Source organism: Phyllostomus discolor, chromosome 2 (assembly GCF_004126475.2).
Source record: "Phyllostomus discolor isolate MPI-MPIP mPhyDis1 chromosome 2, mPhyDis1.pri.v3, whole genome shotgun sequence".
NCBI classification, from domain to species: Eukaryota; Metazoa; Chordata; class Mammalia; order Chiroptera; family Phyllostomidae; genus Phyllostomus; species Phyllostomus discolor.
This window is the reverse complement of record NC_040904.2, coordinates 13,524,377-13,544,666: the sequence shown is the minus strand read 5'-3', so window position 1 is coordinate 13,544,666 and position 20,290 is coordinate 13,524,377. Positions and strand designations below refer to the sequence as shown.

General features: G+C 44.3%; 1 protein-coding gene across 8 annotated transcripts in view; it reads right to left on the bottom strand.

The window, feature by feature from the left end:
- Window positions 1-20,290, bottom strand: part of LOC114489650 (amyloid beta precursor protein) — a 245,126-nt gene that overhangs the window by 169,160 nt on the left and 55,676 nt on the right. For all 8 annotated transcript variants that reach the window (XM_028503545.2, XM_028503548.2, XM_036017550.1 and 5 more), the window contains one exon: window positions 1,966-2,095. In XM_028503545.2, the coding sequence (XP_028359346.1) occupies window positions 1,966-2,095 (130 nt within the window). The remainder of the gene's footprint in view (window positions 1-1,965; window positions 2,096-20,290) is intronic.

Sequence of the window (20,290 nt, the reverse complement as noted above, 5' to 3'; positions counted from 1 at the left end):
CACAAGTTCTATTCCCAGCCAGGGCACATGCCTGGGTTGCAGGCCATAACCACCAGCAACCGCACATTGATGTTTCTCTCCCTCTCTCCCTCTCCCTCCCTCCCTCCCTCCCTCCCTCCCTCTCTCTCTCTCTCTCTCCCTCCCTTCCCTCTCTAAAAATAAATAAATAAAATCTTTAAAAATAAATAAATAAATAAATAAATAAATAAATAAATAGTTTTGACAGTTATCCAATCACAGCATTATCATAAAATCTCCTGACTTCACATTTACATCTGAAGACTTTCCAAACATTTCTTGCTCCTTTTCTGTGTGTTTTCTTCCCCCTTGAGTTTCAATTGACTCTTGTCATGGAGTAGAGCTTTTCAGAGGTGGGGAGGTGCCCGTCAGCCACAACTAAGGGGCACGGGGTAGTGAATTACCATCTTCATGTGGATTGCCCTTCTTAGTTAATTCTAAAGACTCTGAACAGAACTGTGAAGCGGCAAGTTCTAGGCAAAGGGACACGCGTTCATCCTGAAACAAACTGCAGCGTGTCACACCACGTGTCATACATACGCAGTGACTCTCAGCCAGAGACCTAGTACCTCTTCCCAGTGAGCTCAGCATGGAAAGAAAATGTATTTGAAACATTTCATAGATGGGCAAGTGAGAACCAACAGAAAACAAGTCATTAGCAAGGGCTCATTAACTGATGCTTGATTACTTCCTAACTTATACCAAGAGACCATGTAATTTAGCTCGAGTGCTGAATTATATGGTCTCTTGGTATAACAACTAAGATAGTTTGAGAGGCCTTGTAAATTATTTAGGAGCAAAGAAGGAAGAATAACGAGGAAACACTTGAATTATCAAATGTTTAAGAATTTGCTTTTCCAGCTCTCCTCATCAATTGTATTGTAAGTAGCAGTAAATCTACCAGATGAAATCTTCATACTAATGCCCATTTTTTACTGATGTCTGAAATCATACACATGCATGAACAGTAACCAGCACACTCTCATCACATTCATGTTGAAGCAAGTATTACAATAAAGAACTCCAGAATCTTCAGTACTTATCCTTAAATTTCTAAATTTGCAGCTGGGACTTTAAAAAAATTCCTTTTAGTCTTTATAAGCAGTCATCAGAATATATATGCACATTTGTCCACACCGTCCTTATATAGATCTCTATGCCCTTATTTACAATCATCCTGCTGTTGAATAAACTTGTGGAAACCATCTAGACGCTAGTCACCAGGTCATAGATTGCCGATTTCCACAATGCCTGGATATATACAGATAGCAACAAGGAAGAGACTAACAACCAGCTCAGAATAACTATGGAGTATGATAGTGTTTCCACAGGGAAAAAGTATAGTAACACATAAAACTCAGTTTTCAAAATAAAAAGTTAATGTAAAATTTTAGATCGGTGAGAGAAACACACATTGAAACCTTAGTGATCAAACTGCTTCCTCTAGTTTGATGTGAGCAGGAAAAAAAGCAAATTCCCCAACTCCAACTTCCCGGCTGTGGCAAACTGGAAGAGCAGCCAGTGTTGTGGGGAACAGACTGAGAAACTAGCAAAATGCTGGAGCTTCCCATTAGCTTGTTTCTTGTATGAAGTCTAGGAAACACACAAGACCTTAATTCTCCAAGTCTAGATAGTCAGTGTACATGGGAAACACCAACAAAATTTGCTAAAATTAAGATCCCTGGGCTCCACCACCAGGCACTTTCATTCAGCAGAACTGGGATCAGCCCAAGAATGTGTAATTTTGAAAAACACACTGGGTAAATTCATTCCGTGCCAGGAAATTCACACATACATCTCCTGTACTGTTAGAACACCAGCTACCTTAAAGCCTTACAGTCCAGCAAAGAGTGGCAGTACAAAGAAGGAAGAGTCTGTGCACATGTGCTAACCAGAGCATCCTTCTTTTTCACCCCCACGGCTCCGGGCCATGGCTGACGGGCTCACCTAAGCAGCGGTAGGGAATCACCATGTGGCCGTGGGTCTTGCACTGCTTGCGGCCCCTCTTGCACCAGTTCTGGATGGTCACTGGCTGGTTGGCTTCCACCACGTTGGTGATCTGCAGTTCCGGGTACACCTGGGGGAGCACAGTAAAAGGGTCAGTTGCTACCTGAGGCAGGGGCTGGGCTGAGCAAGCACCTGATTCACCACCACTGTTACTCTAATGTGTTTCTATCCCCCACACTCAAGCAAGCCCTGAGGTCCAATCAAGCTGAAGCAATTCAAAGGAAAGGGAAAGATGCAAGTGATAAGCATCTAAGCATTTCATTCAAAAACATTAAACAACGTGACTTTATTATTTTACAGCACCTATTCAGGCTTAAATTATTTTTTCCCCAGAGGAGATAAAAATAGAAACAGGAGGAAGGGATCCACCCCAAGCATGGGGTCATTTTCAGTGGAAAGTAAACTGACAGGAGAATTATATTTTATAATGTCCTATATAAATGTTATAGTTGGTAGGTTTGCCAGGAGATATCACCTTTACTGAAATTCAACCCAGACCTATCTTACTGGTTGTAGGCAAATATTCTACACACAGGATATGATTCATAGCAAACTTTCTATACAAAAATCCTCTTTACTCAAAGTAATTTAGATAAAAATAATTCATCAAACAATTACCAGGTCTGTCATTGAGATAAAGAATTGCATTTATGAATTTCTTCCCTTGATAATTAACTATAGCCCTTTACTTTTTACTGTTTTCAGTAAATCATGGTGCTTATTGAGCACTTGAAATGCAATGTGGAATTTGGATCAACCAAGATATATTTGTGAAATATCAAATCTCTTCTGCTTATTAATAATGAGTAGGTATTTGAAAGAAAATATCACATATTTCTAGCTCCAGCTAGTGTGGCTCAGTGGACTGAGCAATGGACTGCAAACCAAAAGGTCACCGGCCCAATTCCCAGTCAGGGTACATGCCTGGGTTTTGGGCCAGGTCCCTAGTACAGGACACATGAGAGGCAACCACACATTGATGTTTCTCCCTCTCTTTCTCCCTCCCTTTCACTCGCTAAAAATAAGTAAAATCTTTAAAAACAATTTTTTCTACCAAGAGTTGTCCCTTACAAAAATCTTGCATTTCACCAGCAGTACTAGTCTGCCAGAGAAGTACAATTAAGAGAGCTGAGACAGCTAGGGGTGTTTAGAATGATGGGCCATGAAATCGAGACGGGAGGGAAGGGAGAACAGGATGGGGGGAAACACGACAAAAAGGCTGTAGCATGCGGTGTAGATTACGGGATTTTAGCATAAAGCTACCAGAGAAAGTGAAGTGACTGGAAGTAGTACATAGTGTCTGACGGTCGATACTGTGATTTGGGAGAAGTCCCAGTATTTGGCCATCGCGTGTGGCGTGACACGACCGTCAGAGAGAATGGCTGATGAAAGCAAGATGGCTGGAGGAATGATAACCAAGGAGTTGAGACACTGGACTAGGGGAAGCATCTTCGAGGTTCATAGTAAAATCACTTAAGAATCACAGAAGGGGCAGTTGTTGGGAAGCCAGGAAGCCAGGAGCCCAAACCTTCCGAGATGACAGAGAACGCTGTTGAGGATGAAGGTCAGCTCCAGATGACCAACAAGGAGAGGGTGTACTTCAAAGTTGGGGCGGGAGACGTTTTAGGGAGGAGAGAAGACGGGTTTGGAGGTGGAAATGTGGAGGAAGGAGGACACCCCCATCTCCTGGCACAATTCCATGAGGACTGTGGGAAAAGCACGTCTGTCTACCTGAGAGGCTGCGCGGGCAGCAGTGTCTTTGGGGCAGAACCAGGTTTCAGAGCAAGAAGACGATGCCCCCAGTGGAGGACACGGCTGCAAGGAGGTTTGCTGATGACTGCCTGCCAGGGACATTCAGAGAGGCCTGCCTGGATCCTATCTTCATCAAAATGTTGATACTTCGTTCATTGAAAATTTTACGCTGGTTTCGATATTTTAAAATATAGTACTAAACTATTATTTAATCTTTATTCCTGAGTGCCTCACTTACTTCCCGTTAGTCCCAGCCCTGAGATAAATCAGTTAAAAAAAATAAGACATTGAATCCATGGTACATGCAGACAATGGGTCGCTCAGCGCTCAAAAGACACGAGCTATTAAATCATGAAAAGCCACGGAGGAGCCTTCAATGCATTGGGGCACAGAGCACTCCGTCCCCAAATATCTCACAATGGCATATTAATTATTGTGGATTAAAATAACCTGACAAGCAGCAGCAGCAGCAACAGAAGCAGCAGCAGCAACAGAAGCAGCAGTGGCAGAAGCAGAAGCTCTCTGACTCTGAATGCAGAAAACGAATCCCCATGTGAAAGGTGCCTTCCAAGCTAGAAAAGGCCTAAAAAGCACAGGGACTCAGGCGGACACAGCCTGGTCACCAGAGGTAAAGACTCCAGAGCTCAGAGGCCCATACACACAAACCCTTGGGAATTTTAGTAATTTACTGCCCTGCGCCCACATTCTACTTCAGTCCTTGACTGTGGCTCCCAAAACCTAGCTCCTTGTCTGGTCAGATTCCCCAATGATGTACTGTTTCTTTATGTAAAATTTCATTTGTACAACTCTTCTCTCACGGAGAATTACCCTTTTAATTCTCCCGTGTACAAGTAATCCAACTTGGGATCTTCCTGTCCTGTGTTTTGCCCATTTTAGTAGTAGCCTAGCAGTGAGAACTCAAGAAGGGTAGAGGGGAGTCCCTTCCCCTCTAGCACTGGTGAAAGAAGCCAATCTGTGAAGGCGTCATGCTGTGTGATTCCAAATATATCAGGGCTCCCCAGCCACCCGCCTCACTGCCTGAGCTCCACCTCCTGCTCCCCCCCCCCACCGCCCTACTCTGTGGAAAAATTATCTTCCGTGAAACTGATCCCTGGTGCCAAAAAGGCTGGGGACCGCTGAACTATATGACGTTCTGGAAAAGGCAAATCTATGGAGACAGTGCGAGATCAGTGGTTGCCGGAGGCAGGGGGTTCGGATGAGTGAGTAGGAGGAGCACAGAGGCTTCTAGGGGCAGTGAGATTATTCGATAGGACACTACAATGGTGAACACATACACGGCCCAAACTTGGTGGCCCCTGACATAAACTATGGACTTTGGGTGAGGAGGTGTCAATGCAGAGTCAACGATGGTAACCAGTGCCCCGCTCTGGTGGGGCCCTTGCCGACGGGGAGGCTGAGAGTGTGTGTCGGGGGCAGGGCGTTAGTGGGAAATGTCTTATACTGTCCTCCCCATTCTGCTGTGGACCTACACTGCTCTAAAAAAGAGTCTGCTTAAAAAACATAAAAAATAAGGCACTGATCAGTGTCACGCAGGGTGAATTCCGTGTGGAAAGCATGTGCTATGAGAACACACACGCAAAGAGATACCTAAGTCAGCATCATGGGGAGGGGATGGAGAAAGTTATTGTTCGGAAACAACGCCAGGGCCTTAGCTCCCAATGGCAGCGGCTCCCGTCCCTTCATTTTATTTTGTACTTAAGTATCTCGGCACTACAGTGCGTGCATTTCAGCCTCCGATAATGCTCCACTTGAAAAGTGCCACTAAAAATTTAATAACCCCATGGCCTCTTTCTCTATGATGACAGGTGAAGTGGTTCTTTGCACAGGAATAGAATTCTCCCACCACCTTTCCTTGTTTATTGTATCACAAAAGCACAGCACTCATGAGTCATAAACGCTATGACACGAGAGAATTCGCCCTGAGGGACAAGACTTTATGTGCAGTAAAGTGTGAGTTACTGCCTTTTTCTAAAAGGGTTCCAGCTGCCACTTCACAGAAATACTGCCCTGCTGAGAATTTTCCCAGGAGCATTCGGTTTTCTACAAACCCGGTGGCAGGCAGTCAAGTCACACTGTCTTCTTTTCGACACAAAACCAAAACCTCGGTGTGCACGCTACAAACTGATAAGCGGGCAAACAGGATCCCTGGTTCACGAGGCGTCCCATCGTCAGTGTCCTGGGGTAACCGCTGCCACAACAGGGCAGTGACTTATTCCCGTGCTAATTTTCTGGGAACAGCACCTCCCTCCTCAAGATCATCCGAGCTGCAAGAAGTGATCAGCAAAAACACAGAATCTGCCTTAGTTCCCACCACAAAAATCTAGGGTATACGTGTAATGTCCTGCTTTTCAACAACTTTCCTCTCGTGAACAGCCACGGTTCCTCTGCAGATGGACGAGATTACAGAATCCGAACCACGGACACCCCAGGCACGGTTCACCCACCGCCCTGGGATGGGATGGCGGCAGTAACTTCAACTGGCCCCACCTACTTTTATTATTCAGAGACAAGCAGTCACTAACTTGGGTCTGCCAGAGACAATAAAATCGTGTTGTTCTCAATTAATGTTTATTTAAAAGGGGGGAGGGGCATCGACAATCAAAGTCACCACATTTCTTGTGAAACACAGCCTGTCCCAGTAGAAGGGATCACATGATACAAGCAACCCCCAACTCGGAAAGCAAACGACAGAAGAAAGAACATAATGAAAAAAATGTTTGAGTCTCTGACAAAAATCCCAAGTACTAGGTACCTAGTTTTTGTTTGTTTGTTTGTTTGTTTAATTAAGCAGTTCCAGTACATGACCAAAGACAAATGAGCACTTTATGTTGGGAACAAGAGCTTAGCTCATAGTTTTCCGCAAGAGTAAAAATTTAAAAAATTTGCCACACAAATGTGCTTGTGGCTGTAAGGCCCCAACTTTCACCGTAAATTACAAGCATCAGCTCAATGTCTTCTATTTTCTTTGCTGCGTCTCAAATCATAACACAGGAAACAAGGACACGAGTTCCTTTAGCTACTTGGCATGTTTTCCAACCCCAATTATCAGTAACTATTTCCTTGGTTACTAAAAAAAGACTTGGGATAATTACAAAATTATATTAGTAAAAACTTAAAGAAGCAGCAAATCTAGGGCTGGGTCAGTTCCTAGAAAAGCAAACTGTCCTCAGTTCCTACAAATCTTCCTAAATTTTAGCTGCGCGGTCCAGTCATGGAATAAATACATACACTGCGCTTCAAACACCCTCTTCTCTTAAGACTTACACAACACCGCACACCTGACGCCCACTGGGGCCCTCCCACAAGGACAAGCCTCTGAACGACAATGCTGACCCCTCCAGCCTCCTGCAGGAATGCTTTCTGGTGTTTATCACAGTGTGTCTCACATTCGCGTTAAGTACAGAGCTGTACCGCCTTCCCCCCTGCGCTTTACTGAAGCGCAGAAAACACAATCTGGCACCCCGTCACCTCCCTATGGCGCCCCGCATTCATTATCTTTGCTGTAAGGCTCTCAGAAAGCTTCGGAGCCCCGCCCCCTCCCCCCCCCCCCCGCGGAGCCCCCGCCCCCAGTCCTCTGCAGGAAAACTCCTTAGTGAGTACTTGAACTTTGCAGCGCCATCCTGGTAGCTGATTCCAGCCACCAGAAAGCAAAGGGTACACTGCATCCTCTTCTTCAAGAGTTCTGAGCTAGCAGCACACACAGGCTCTAGCTAGATGAGGGCGACACCCAACCGGCAGGCAGGGTAAGTCAAGGCCAGACAGACGGCAGGCGGGTGAGGAAGAACAAGGCATCTGGAAGACGCAGCTGGTCTACCACAGGAGACCAGGAAGATATGCAGAGGAAGAACTAAGATGAGAGAGCCTTGTAGCTGAGACAGACAGACAGACAAGAGAAAGATCAGACAGGGGCTGCCTGATTATCTGTTACCCCGGGGAGGCGTGACAGGTCCCCTTCATCAGCCCCCCTTTCAAACATAAGCTACTTTGCTAGCTTTATTTTGAACAAAACCCTGGGAAAAGGCCTAGCTCCAATGTAGGTTCACGAATCTTCAATGTCTGTGTCCAAAGCATTTTATCGGACCACATTTCCCTGATCACCCACCACTGTTTGCCTTCTCTTGACACTCAACGTGCCTTCCTGCCCTATCAGACTAAACCCTCCTTGAAGGCAGGGACAGTATGGTTCATTTCTGTGTTCCCTCAGAAATGGCCAACACTGTGATAACACAGGAAGTTGCTGATACATAGCTAATGAATATTTCTGGGTAAGTTCAGAATCCATTCTGGGAAGGAAAGTCAGCATATATTCCTCTCCCACTGGGTATTATCAATGTTATCTCCTAAATAAGATAATCTAAATAGTAGAAGATTAGAGTTGGATTACGAGCTGTTTGAGAAAACCCAGCATCTCAGTGTCTTCTAATATTATCCTTCCAAATATGATGTGTCAACTTATATGAACAGCGGCATCCTAGGTAAGAAGCTGTAGATAAATGTTAATAATTTACACAGCTGAGGAAGATGCTTGGGAAGAATCAAGAGTCAGGCTCTCATTTAGGCTAAAAGGGCCCAGCCCGTTGGTCCAGGCACCTGAGAAACCGCCTACTCCACTGGCCATAGAAACATGCTGCTGTTTTTAAAAAGAGTGTTGGAGCAATTCCAAATGCTAACAGCAAGGAGTCCGGTAAACCAGAAACTATCTGACATTCGTATTAGAAGGTTACAGCTGGTAGCATAAGTAGTTTTGCTCACTGGAGAAAAATACCTTAAAATTTGATTACCATCAGAACATTTTTTTCATTCTAAGTTAAAAAAAACTAAAGTCTTTTTTTCCTCTCTGTCTATCCAAATTGGAAATATATTAATCTCCAACAAGATGACATTTAAGTTGTTAAATACGTATAGCAAAGAAAAAAACTGATGATATTTAAGAAAGCCAAGAACATGTGGTTATATACACAGAAATATGAAAATATTTCTTTGAGACCTACATTGTCAGAGTTCTCCTATAGAAACTTTCCTCTATTTCCAGTATTAAGAGCAAGCAGGGGCACCCTTGAAAACCCTTTGCAAACAAGCCACCTGGAATAAAGGATTAATGCCAAAAGCTCTATTTACATACAACTAAATTCCAAAAGACCAAGGATATTTCAAGAACACAAAACCAAGTGCAGCTAGGAAAAGCCCAAAAAGCAGTTAATGGGAATTGTTATTAATTCTGAAAATAATTTACTTAACAGTTCTTTCTAGTCTTTCAACGTTTGAAATCAATTTTTAAACAGATTCTCAAGGATATTTCTTTTTATGAAAAAAAAAAGTGCTAGCAATTATGTTGTGTTAATAAAATGGCACTTTAAATACACAGGAAGTCAATCAGTAACATTCCCTTTAGCAGATTTAGAATTTACAGCTCTGCAAAAGCAACAGGCAATAGTCTGCACAGGCAGGCGGCTGGCCAAAACTCACCCCCGCCTCGAGCAGGGTAGGATAAAGCACCTGCGTGCCAGGCTCATGCGGGAACCCGCCTGACTAGATGTGATCATCACAGAAGCTGAGTGATAGTGACACGGGGCCTTCATTCTACGATTCTTTCTACTTTGTATGCATGCTTGAAGTTTTGAATTAAAGAATGAAAAGTAAAAACTAGCCCAGCGGGAAGAGTTGCATTTCTAAATTTACATTCCAAGAGAACAAAACAAATACAACACCAACCAAGATCCCAATTGTATATGCATGACTGCAGTTGGCACGCGTGAACATAAACATGAAAGAATCAAAAACTCTACAGCAAAATGGTGTAGAGGTAGCCTAAGTATGGGACAGTGTCCTCTGAGAGCTTTCATGCACTAATTTCTTTGTCAAAGAAGATATCCAAGAGGAGAATAAGGAACATATATAATAATTGAGGGTTTACTATGTGCCAGAACCATTGCAACTGGTTTATGTGTAGACAGTCACGTGACCCTCTGCCAGTGGGCAGTTGCCCCGTTTCCCAGAAGACGAGCCCGACAGCGGTGGGATTTGACAGAAAGGGGGCGCCACTCCTGAGCACTCCCTTAAGGGTGAGTCTCAAACTACTTACACTTCGGTAGCTACACTGTAACAAAGGATGTGCCAGACAATACACTCCCTGTTTCTGGGTTAAAATGAGGCACTTTCTCCTTTAAAATTTTCCGAAAACAAAGAAAAACCCTATCGAACTGTTTTCAACATAAATGCTTTTAATCATGAGGGATACTGGAAGCAAAATAACTAATTTCATTGAGGAAGAGAACTGGAAACTGACCGAAAACTTCTCTGCTCACGATTTAATGAGGTGCTGAGCCACAATGTGCAGCTGATGAAACGCCACGGTCATAATGGGCCGTAACAATGGGACTTACGAGCGGTGCTGTGTTTGCACAATGACAACCTGAAGCCAGGGCCAGAAAGTGCTGCATGGGAGGCACGAGCTGATTTCCCAATAATCAGACCCAAGTCTATCGCTCACATTGTATGTAAGTGTATCGTGTTATATATACACACATATGTACTCAGACTTGGAAAATACCGCCCATGAACCATGCTTGCTATCCGTTTTATTCCCATGTGCTGAAGGCAGGGAAGCAACAAACTGTGGGGGGGAGGGGTCCACCAAAATAGATAGTGAAAACACAAATGTGAAAACACACACACGTGTGCACACAGATAGCCCAGATTCTCATTCTGTCAATTTTTGCCAGTTTTCTTACTTTTTAATAAAATGTCAATTACAGAAGTATAGTATGACTGCAAATCTGTAATAATTGAGCATGCTTTTAGGAATGAGATAAAAAGAAGAAATGTTGAATCAAACACCAATTTGATTAAATAATAACTGTAAAAAAAAGTCCCAATTGGTTTTCATCTCACTTATCTCTAAATACTGTGGTTTGTGCAAGCAATTTCTATATTTATACAGATCATTAATGCATAAAACATATCTGTTCTCATATGTAGATAGACAAATACCTTGATACAAAAATTGTTTCACCTGATAGGAATTTCTGAATCTTTCCCAAACCAATGTTTACGTGCCTGTAATTAGTGGGTCGGTTTTAAGCCTACAAAGGTGGATGCACACACAGCAAAACCTTAGAGGTCAAGGGTGCACCTCGGCTTTGCCACAGCACAGTGGGGGGCGGTATGCTCTCTGAGTTGGTTAGATCAAAAAGGTTGCATTGTTGTCTGTTTTCTAAATGAGTTTTAACTCCATCCTACTGTGGAATGAAAACAAGGTTGAGAAACAATTCTTGTCTGCGAATTCCATGTCTGGTTATATATTTTAGAGTGGAAAGCTGAGCAAAGAAAATGGCTTGATTCAGCTCATCAAACAGTTTTTGTTTTGTTCAGGTGCTGGAATGCTTTGTCTGGTGATCTTGTTAGTTCACAGACAAAACAACTGTTCATTCACAGCAAGAAGGTTAAAGAAGCAGAGCGAACATACATTGTTTGCCGTGGAAAAGAAAACACTTAGGAAAAGAGAGCACACCCATTATCTCACAGAAGCGGTGATGAACAAAGCCACATTCACCCATAGGCTTAACCTGTTCCAAACTCCCTCCGGGGAGCTGCTCTCCAGGGTGTTCGCAGAGCTGTAGGCACCTGCTGCACGCCCCTACCTCATGCAACGTGCTCTGAAGGTTAGGGAGGGAGAGGGGGCAGAGCCTGTTTTAAGTACTCTCCTTAAAAAAAGAAAAAAGAACAGTGCTGGAGCTTATACAATTTCTCCTTTAATTTGACAGTTTTAAACTACAACACACCTCTGTGCTCTTGCCATACAGGGAGGGCTAGGACTGGTTAGGCATCTCTGCATCACTCAGGTGACAAAGAGCAAAGGCTAGGTTTGAAGGGAGGTCTGTCGGATAGTAAGGCCCATGTTGCCCCTTCACCGCACTTGACCCCAGGGGCTCCCTCATCACGGCAACTTGTACACAACCCGGTGCACAAGCAGGATGATCTTTCACATTCCTTTTTGCACTAACATCTCCAGATTTGAATTCCCTTCTCTCCCCAATCTAACCTATCTTTGGATAACAGGCTGATACTTCTAACAGTGTTTTGACCAGAAAACACTCACACGAGAAACAGTCCCACAACTCTTATTTTTATTACATTTATTGGGATGGCACGGGTTAATAACATTATATAGGTTTGAATACATCGTCTGTATATTGCGTGTTTGCCACCCAAAGTCAGATCTCCTTCCATCACCATACATTTGACCCCCTCTGTCCTTTTACTACCCGGCTGCCCCCTGCCCTCTGGTAACCACACCACACTGGTCTGTGTCGATGGTTTCCGTTTATATCCCCCATGAGTGAAATTGTATGGTTCCTAGCTTTTTCTGTCTGACTTATTTCGCTTGGCATAATATTCTCAAGGCCCATCCATGTTGTCACAAATGGCGGTATTTCCTCTTCTCTTACAGCTGAGGAGTGTCCCATTGTGTATACAGACCACGTCTTCTTTATCCAGTCTTCTATGCAAGGACGCTTCGGTTGTTTCCATGTGTTGGCCACAGTGAGTAACACTGCAATGGGCGTGGGGGTGCACATATCTTTGTGAATTAGTATTTTCAAATTTTTTCAGGTAGATACCCAGGAGAGGGGTTACTGGGTCATATGGTAGCTGTATTTTTAATTTTCTGAGGAATCTCCATACTGTTTTCCATGGTGGCCGTACAAGTCCACATTCCCACCATCCGTGAATGAGACGAAGGCTCCTTTTCCTCCGCAGCTTCTCCAACACTAGTTACTACCTGTCCTGCTAACAATAGCTACGCTAACAGGTGTGAGGTGGTATCTCATTCTAGTGTTGATTTGCATTTCCCTAATGGCTAGTGTAGTGGAACAACTTTTCATATATTTATATATCTTCTTGGAAGAAGTGTCTGTTCAGGTCCTCCGACCATTTTTTAATTGGATTGCTTATTTTTGGTGTTGAGTTGTAGGAATTCTTTATATATTTTGGGTATCAACCCCTTGCTGGAGCTCTTTCTTACCTCCAGAATCAGACTCCAAACTCCCAGAGTTATAATTAAGACCCTCTTATAGCATCACTCCAACTTTTCACTTTTCTAAATGCTGTTTTCAATTTATCTAATCATATACTTATGTAAGTTCCTCATCAGCCGAGCAAATATGACACAAAATACTATTCTGAATGCACTCAATAAATATTTGCTAAATCAATGAAGAACTGAAATACACTTCTAATTTTTTTCTTTTCCCATCCTAAAGCCCTTAGTTTAAATAAAACTTTTTTAAAGAAAAAAAAACCCTCATTTCATTCAAGAGGACAATAAAACCTGAAGATCTTCTTTTCTGTCCCTAAGTTTTAGTATATGTTTCCAGAGGAATATTACCCTAGTGTTGTTCTATTTATATTTATGAGACTGCTAGTTCCTTTGGTCAATGTTTGGATACTAAAACAGTTCATTAAGGCAAGTGGCCACTTTAAGCTGTTAAGTGATGAATAATTTATTGTTATTTTCAAGTTGTTTTCACGATGGCAGCACTTTCTCCATCTCATACAAAACAGAGGAAAGGAGCTATTTTCTATTAAAGGACCACAGGGGGAAATAATAATCGAGGGCATGTCTGTTGTGGTCATCTATTATTATCCACAAACTATCCCAAACCTTAATGGCTTCAAATAATAAGTATTTCTCATCGCACACAGTTACTGTGGGTTAGAAATCTGGAAGTGGCTAAGCTGAGGGATCCTGGCTTTTCCAGGGGTGCAGTCAGATGTCAGCCATGGTCCCATGAGAGCTGGCTGCGCTACAAGATCCACTTCCAAGTGGTCTGTTCGCACGCCCGTCAGGCTAGAGCCAACTGTCGGCAGGAGGCTTCCATTCCTCACACACGCGCCTCTCCACAGTGCTCCTGAGTGTCCTCAGGGCATGGCAGCTGGCTTCCGCCACAGCGTAAGTCGTGCAAGGCCGAAGCCACGTGTCTTTTCTGAGCTAGCCTCAGAAGTCACATGCAGCACCATTTCTGCAATATCTCGTTGGTCACCCACAGTGGCAGCCTGGCAGTGTGAGAGGAGACTGCAGGTGGCCATGAATACGAGGAGAGAGGCAAGGACCCCTGGAAGCCGTGGGAGCTAGCAAGTGCATCATAATCCACAGTTTCTCACACTTCTGGGGTGCTGACCGAGCAGTCTTTCTTCTCATGGCAGTGTCCGCGGGAGCACGACCTGGGAGGCTGAAAGATCCTACCTGGCCGGGCACAGCTCGGCGGGGCGACGAATGACAGCATCCCTTCCTTCTGCCTGGGCTTCTCCACACAGCTGTCTTCCCAGAGCATGCAAAGAGACACTTCTCCAACGTTTTAAGGTTTCGACCCAGAACTGAACCGGCGTCACCTCCACACCATTCTGCTGGGTAAAGCAAGTCTCAGGTTCAACCCAGACTGCCGGAAGGGTGTAACTGCTGGAAGGCTTAGCTCGTCAACAGCCCACGATGGAACCTCCTACCTCAGGGGCACATAAAGAATAATCTAGGACTTGCCTCGCGCTTTCGGAGAGCAGACTTAGTGATCACTGAGCACGCTTAAGAATATTTAGGCATGCATATGTTTATGGCTGTACCATTGAGTGATGATCATACCACTTGCATAAGTAGATAAAAATAAATTCAGGGCAACTCTGGACTTTGGGCCAAGATGCTCCCAAAGTCTCCCCTAAAAACGTCTTTAGAACCCCATTAATGGGAGGAAACAGTCCCTGCAGAAGGAAACCGCAAACCCGTCTGCGGGGATGCTGTCCCAGTGCAGAGAGGGAAGCAGAGCCGCTGCCCCCACCCTGAAACCCCCACGCCGACAGACGGCAGGCCGTCCGCAGCAGCGAGCAAACGAACAGCCACAAGTGCATGCTGGGTCAGAGCTGAGTTTCAGACAAATGCTTTGCAAGGCATGACCTCTAGGAACAGTTGCTCCCAGAGATGCTCTGAGTCTGTAATCCTTTTGCCCCTAGAACCCACAGTAGGTCCTAGTGCTGGCTCAGGCTGCCATGACAGATGACCGCAGACTGGGCGGCTTACGCAGCAGAAATGAGTGTGCTCAGAAATCTGGAGGCGGGAAGTCTGAGATCAAGGCGCTGCATGACCGCGCTCTGGTGAGAGCTCCCTTCTTGGTTGGCGGGCGGAAGGCCCGGCCACCTTCTCTGTGTGTCCCCACGTTACCTCCTGTGTGAGCAGGGGGAGAGAGAAACTCTCTGCGGGCTCTCTGGTGTCTCTTCTCCTAGGGGCACCCATCCCACCAGGAGGGCCCACCTTCATGACCTCACCTGGCCTGAAGGCCCCACGTGCAAACACCACCGCATTATAGGTCAGGGCTTCTGTGTAAGAACTGGCGGGGGGAGGACACATGTGCACAAGCATGTCTTCACACACGTCTGCACGGGGCAGCTTTCGCTCCACACTTGATAAAGTGACAAAAGACCATCCCTCAAGCGGCGCTGACTGTGCCAATAACACAGTCAAGTACGAAGGAAGGCAAATGTCAGAACGACGACAGGGCAGAAGCACAGCCATTATTTCTGGGGAAAAAAGGGGAAGAATATATAGGTGTCTGGAATGTGGAGGATTTGAGATAAAATGCAGATTAAACAAATACTTCATTTAAACCTTAAGTGTCGAGCTATGCTCCCAATAAAACTTTATATGGGTTTATAACCAGGGACAAAGGTAAAAGACTCAATTTTTCTTTTTGCTCTCTAACTTTGCCCTTGACTCATGATAGGACAGGAGAAATCAGGGGGCTGAAGTACGGCGTTCATAGTAACAACAGCACAACGATGGCAAGGACTGCCAACTGAGAGCAACACGAGACTACAAAGTGACCAGATGATTCACTAAAATATTACTTGACACGTCAAATTAAGTTAAGCGACAACAGATACAACTGGCAGCTTATACAGAGCATCCTTTGAAAAAACAAATTTAACAAGTAAGCTACACTAGTTAGCAAAAGGTCAAAATGAGGTCATGGTCATGAGTTCAGTGGGTTTTCTTCTAGCCTAGGTCCACAGACTACAAACGGCTGCTTCCCCAACTCAGCCACCTGCCTCTAAAACATCTGTGTTTGGGGCAGAAGAGGGACGGAGTGAGTACGAAGAGAAAAAAAAATGTGTCCTTCACTATTGGGAGGCAGACCATCGGTAAATGAGGAGCACTATAAATAGTCACAAACAGACACGGTTTCTATACCTATTTTTAACAGGAATTGGCATGGTGGTAGATGACTGAATACAGGGAATAAATATCTTCCTGCACAAAAATGCTCATCAATCTGGAATTCTACATCTGATTGAGTCACTGTTCAATAAGAATGACAACTTCTGGAAATAACTGAAATGACAGACGTCCAAGAAATGAATAAAAATAACTGATACAGGAATAGGGATGCTTTGGCGAAAGGACTGGCTGTGAACAACGACTCCAGGTAAAGGCAGAACTTACAACTATGGGGATTTATGCCAAGAGAGCAGATTATTGTGTTACGACATTGGAATTATGAAAGTAATATAATTTACAAAACCTGGGAGAGGAAGTTGAAAATTTGTGAATATTATCTGTGGCCTTCCTAGCAGGGACTCAATCAACACTGTCTAAAATAAAACATGGTGCTAAAAAAAAAGGAATAAAAGGACATAAACATTTTCCAGCGACACACATCAAATTCAACCTTACAAACAAAAACTGTTCTTTATTTCTCATTGTGTATAAAAAATCAGCACAGCGACAGAGTGAGAAGTGGGAGGAAGACCCTAAAATATCAACAAGGAGTATTGTATGTTATTCAGGATGCACCATTCAACAGAAAAGTCAAACATTGTTTCAAAGTTCTGAATAAACATCCACTCCCCCTTCCTCTGCAAGCACACTCTCCCCAAAGCTGGCTCCCGCTCTCCACCCTGTAAGGCTTTTCTAACGCACTGTGTTTCTAACCCCACTGTGTCGGACTGTGCTCACAGTTCTACTTTGCCCCATGCCACCTTCATCCCCTTACTCCCAAGAGCCCGTCTCCCCCACCATACGGCTCAGACCCGGCTGTCAAATAGGCCACACACCCACATGGCCAATGCGGGCCAGTCCCAGTATTTGTGCTGAAGGCAGATGTGTGACCAAAAGCAGGGCCAACCAGAATCCCTTCTTGGAGTCACACTGCAGGTTGGCATAATGCAGTTGGGAGGCTGGGCTAGGATGACACACTCCCAGAGCTATCGGCTGCCGCCTCTCCTGGCCTCCTTGAGGAGGGCCATCTCAGCAGCAGGCGGCCCTAAAGGTGAAGGGATTAGCAGAAAACGAGAGAGAGAGACCCCAACAGAGAAATTCCTGGCAGCACCGAGTCTTAGCTCCACTCTCTGAGGAACTACTTTCTGTAGGTCTTCACTGAAATTCTATACACTACCACACGCTGTATCATTAACCCTCCTCACTATTTCCCCTCCTTTCCCCTTCTTTTCCTTTCCTTTTCTCCCCTCTCCTTTGTCAAGACTCAGCCAATCACTTATCCACTGGACTCCATTTCTCTCCAGATACCAGAGCCTAGTTTTCTTTTGACCGACATCCGGTCTTCCCGCAATTAAGTTTCAGTTTCCTTTAGCTTAAGGTCCTTCCCTTTAAAAAACAAAGACACAACAAAAAGCCAAGCCTTTCCCTTTTCCTTGAATTGCCCTCGAGTTCTTGGCTTCTAGGTCTTTCCTTAATGAATCCACAGATGTCTTCACTGCCCATTCATGTACTCCTCCTGTAATCCTCAGCAGTTTGACTTCTGCTCCACTGAAACGATTATCCCAAAGATCAACAATGATCTTTCATTTGCCTCATTAGAAGAATATGTCCAAAACTTAGAAAGGGACAGAAGAGTTTACTGGGTACCCCAGCAGTAAAATCAGGCGTTGTCTTCCAGGAAAAGTGTCTTGATTGATTCTACAGGGTGTGTTCCTCTGATTGCCCGGCTGGGCTCTTTTATGGCTCTGGGAGGGTGAACACCGCAGGGACAGAGGGCAGTGCCTGTGTTTCCTGCCCCATGCAACATAACTCAGGTGAGTGTTCGTAGCTCTGTGAGTGAAGTCTGTTGGGAAAGACTTTCCATCTCTCCAAGTCAAACTGGACCAGCTTTAATATCTAACAAGATACCTCATTAATGAACGTGCTGAATGAAATCTTTGTTGTGTGTTCATTTTGCAAGAGAGTCCTGATTTTGCCTTGTCGAAAACTGTAAGTCCACCACATTCGATGTGCATCACACCTGAACTCTCATCACCTCCCCCATTTACGAATCAACCTGGCTTGACTTCCAGCACACAGCATCTCCTAGGTCTGGTCCCAGGTCTCCAGCCACGACTCCTCCTCCGTGGATGGCGTTCTTTCCCTCTGCTCCCCTAAACTGCTGCGATTACCCCAGGTTCCTTCCCAGGATTCCACCCTACAAGGATAAGGGCGTAACGACAGCACGCACTTGACAAGGTAGCTGACACTTGGTTCATGCTCAAGAAAAAGTACTAGCATCGTCTTCACCTCGGCCGTGTGCCGTCATCGCCACTGTCAGTTACTCGAGTGCTAGAATTACTTTACAAACCTTTCTCTCCCTTTAGATCTCTCTTTAGGAGCAGGCCTTGTGTTCTACTAAAATGTTTTTAATGAGAGATGTATTAAAAAGGACCCACACAAGCCTGACTCCCAACCACCTGGGGGAGGGGGGGTCTCTCCACTTTCCCTCTCCCACCTGTCAGATCAAGACATCCGAAGACCCGGCCCTGGCTGGCGTAGCTCAGTGGATTGAGCTCGGGCTGCGAACCAAAGTGTCGCAGGTTCGATTGCCAGTCAGGGTACATGCCTGGGTTGCAGGCCATAACTCCCAGCAACCGCACATTGATGTTTCTCTCTCTATCTCTCTCTCTCCCTCCCTTCCCTCTCTAAAAATAAATACATAAAATCTTTAAAAACATAAAAAAAAGACATCCGAAGACCCCTACAGCCCAGAGTCACGGGTGCCGTGTGGTAGTGGGGCGGGGGGGTGGGGGTGGGGCGGGCAGCACAGTTCAATGACAACATAATATAATGGAAACATATGCCCACGTCATTTTAAATTCCATAGTAGTCACATTAAGAAGTAAAATGAAAAAGGTGAAATTCATTTTAATAACATAGATATTTATCATTTAGTAACACATACGCATAATACTTTAACACTATATATGGAATATTTCAACATGAAATAGATATAAATCATTAATGTGGCATTTTAACTTTCTTTCCGTGCCAATCTTTGAAATACGGCACCTAATGTACACGTGCAGCACACGCCAGGGTGTCCCACGCACGCACGTGTGGCTCGTGACTACTGCGCTGCCCAGCACAGGGTGGGGGCCCCGGCAGGGGGGCCCCCGATGGGAATGAGAAACTAGGTATGGGCACAGAGTGACAAAGCAGGAGGGCGACCTTCTCTTTTCAAAACGTAAATTTGTAGTTATTCTTTCTTTTAAAAAAATACCATCAGTGACTTCGTGTTGTTATGGAATAAAGATCAAATTCATTAAAAGGGCTAATAAGACCTGGTGTTCTGGCCCTTTCTTAACTTCTCCCATCTACTGTGTGTCTAATGACCATCTTAAGACGGGCCTGTGTGCATCATTCTATAAGACCTCCGTGGGTGGTGAGCTGAGCAAGGCAGAAAACGCCAGAATTGCAAAACAAACGAGAAACAACCAAAGACGCTCACTTTCCTACCCTCTCACCCAATGGTCACTGATGATCTGGCAATCTGGGGCTGGGAATGACCACTCGGTGGCTCAGCCCGGGGACAAACAATAAGGAAAAGAGGAAGTGAGGCTGCCCAGGCCTTAGTGGGATCTCTAAGTGGAGCAGGAGTCAAGGTCAGTCTCAGGGTCAAAAAGAGCAATTGTTATAGAATCATCACACAAATGCAAAAACATTTGACTGTTCATAACAAATGGAGGAAAAACTTAAATGCAAACTATGATATGCATATCAAAAGAGCCATTCAAGAGAAAGGACGATGTAGTCAATGTCATGAACTAAATTTGAGTTCTAGCCTTTCTTTGAAAAAATTATATTTAACATTCAGAATGCACAATCTGTATTTATATCCAGAAAAATGAAGTGATGTCAAACACCTATAATAAGCATGCACACATGGAGTTTCAATTTGCCAAAATCATGTTATGTGTAACATTATACTAGAGGGACTCTTCAGGAGACGGTGAAAGTTATTTCCAAAGAGTATGTTTCAGAAATGCCCTAAAGGGGCAAAAGTGGATTAATTATCAATCCCTAATTACAAGCAGAATGTTTATAAGAAGACATATAAATATCACTTATACTAGTTATTTCTACTTAAATATAAAGAATTACCTTTTTACATCACAATTCATTTTCCTTCAAGATAAAAATTACCTGATATGGAATAAAATGTTACAATGTATTTATACCAAAAATAGT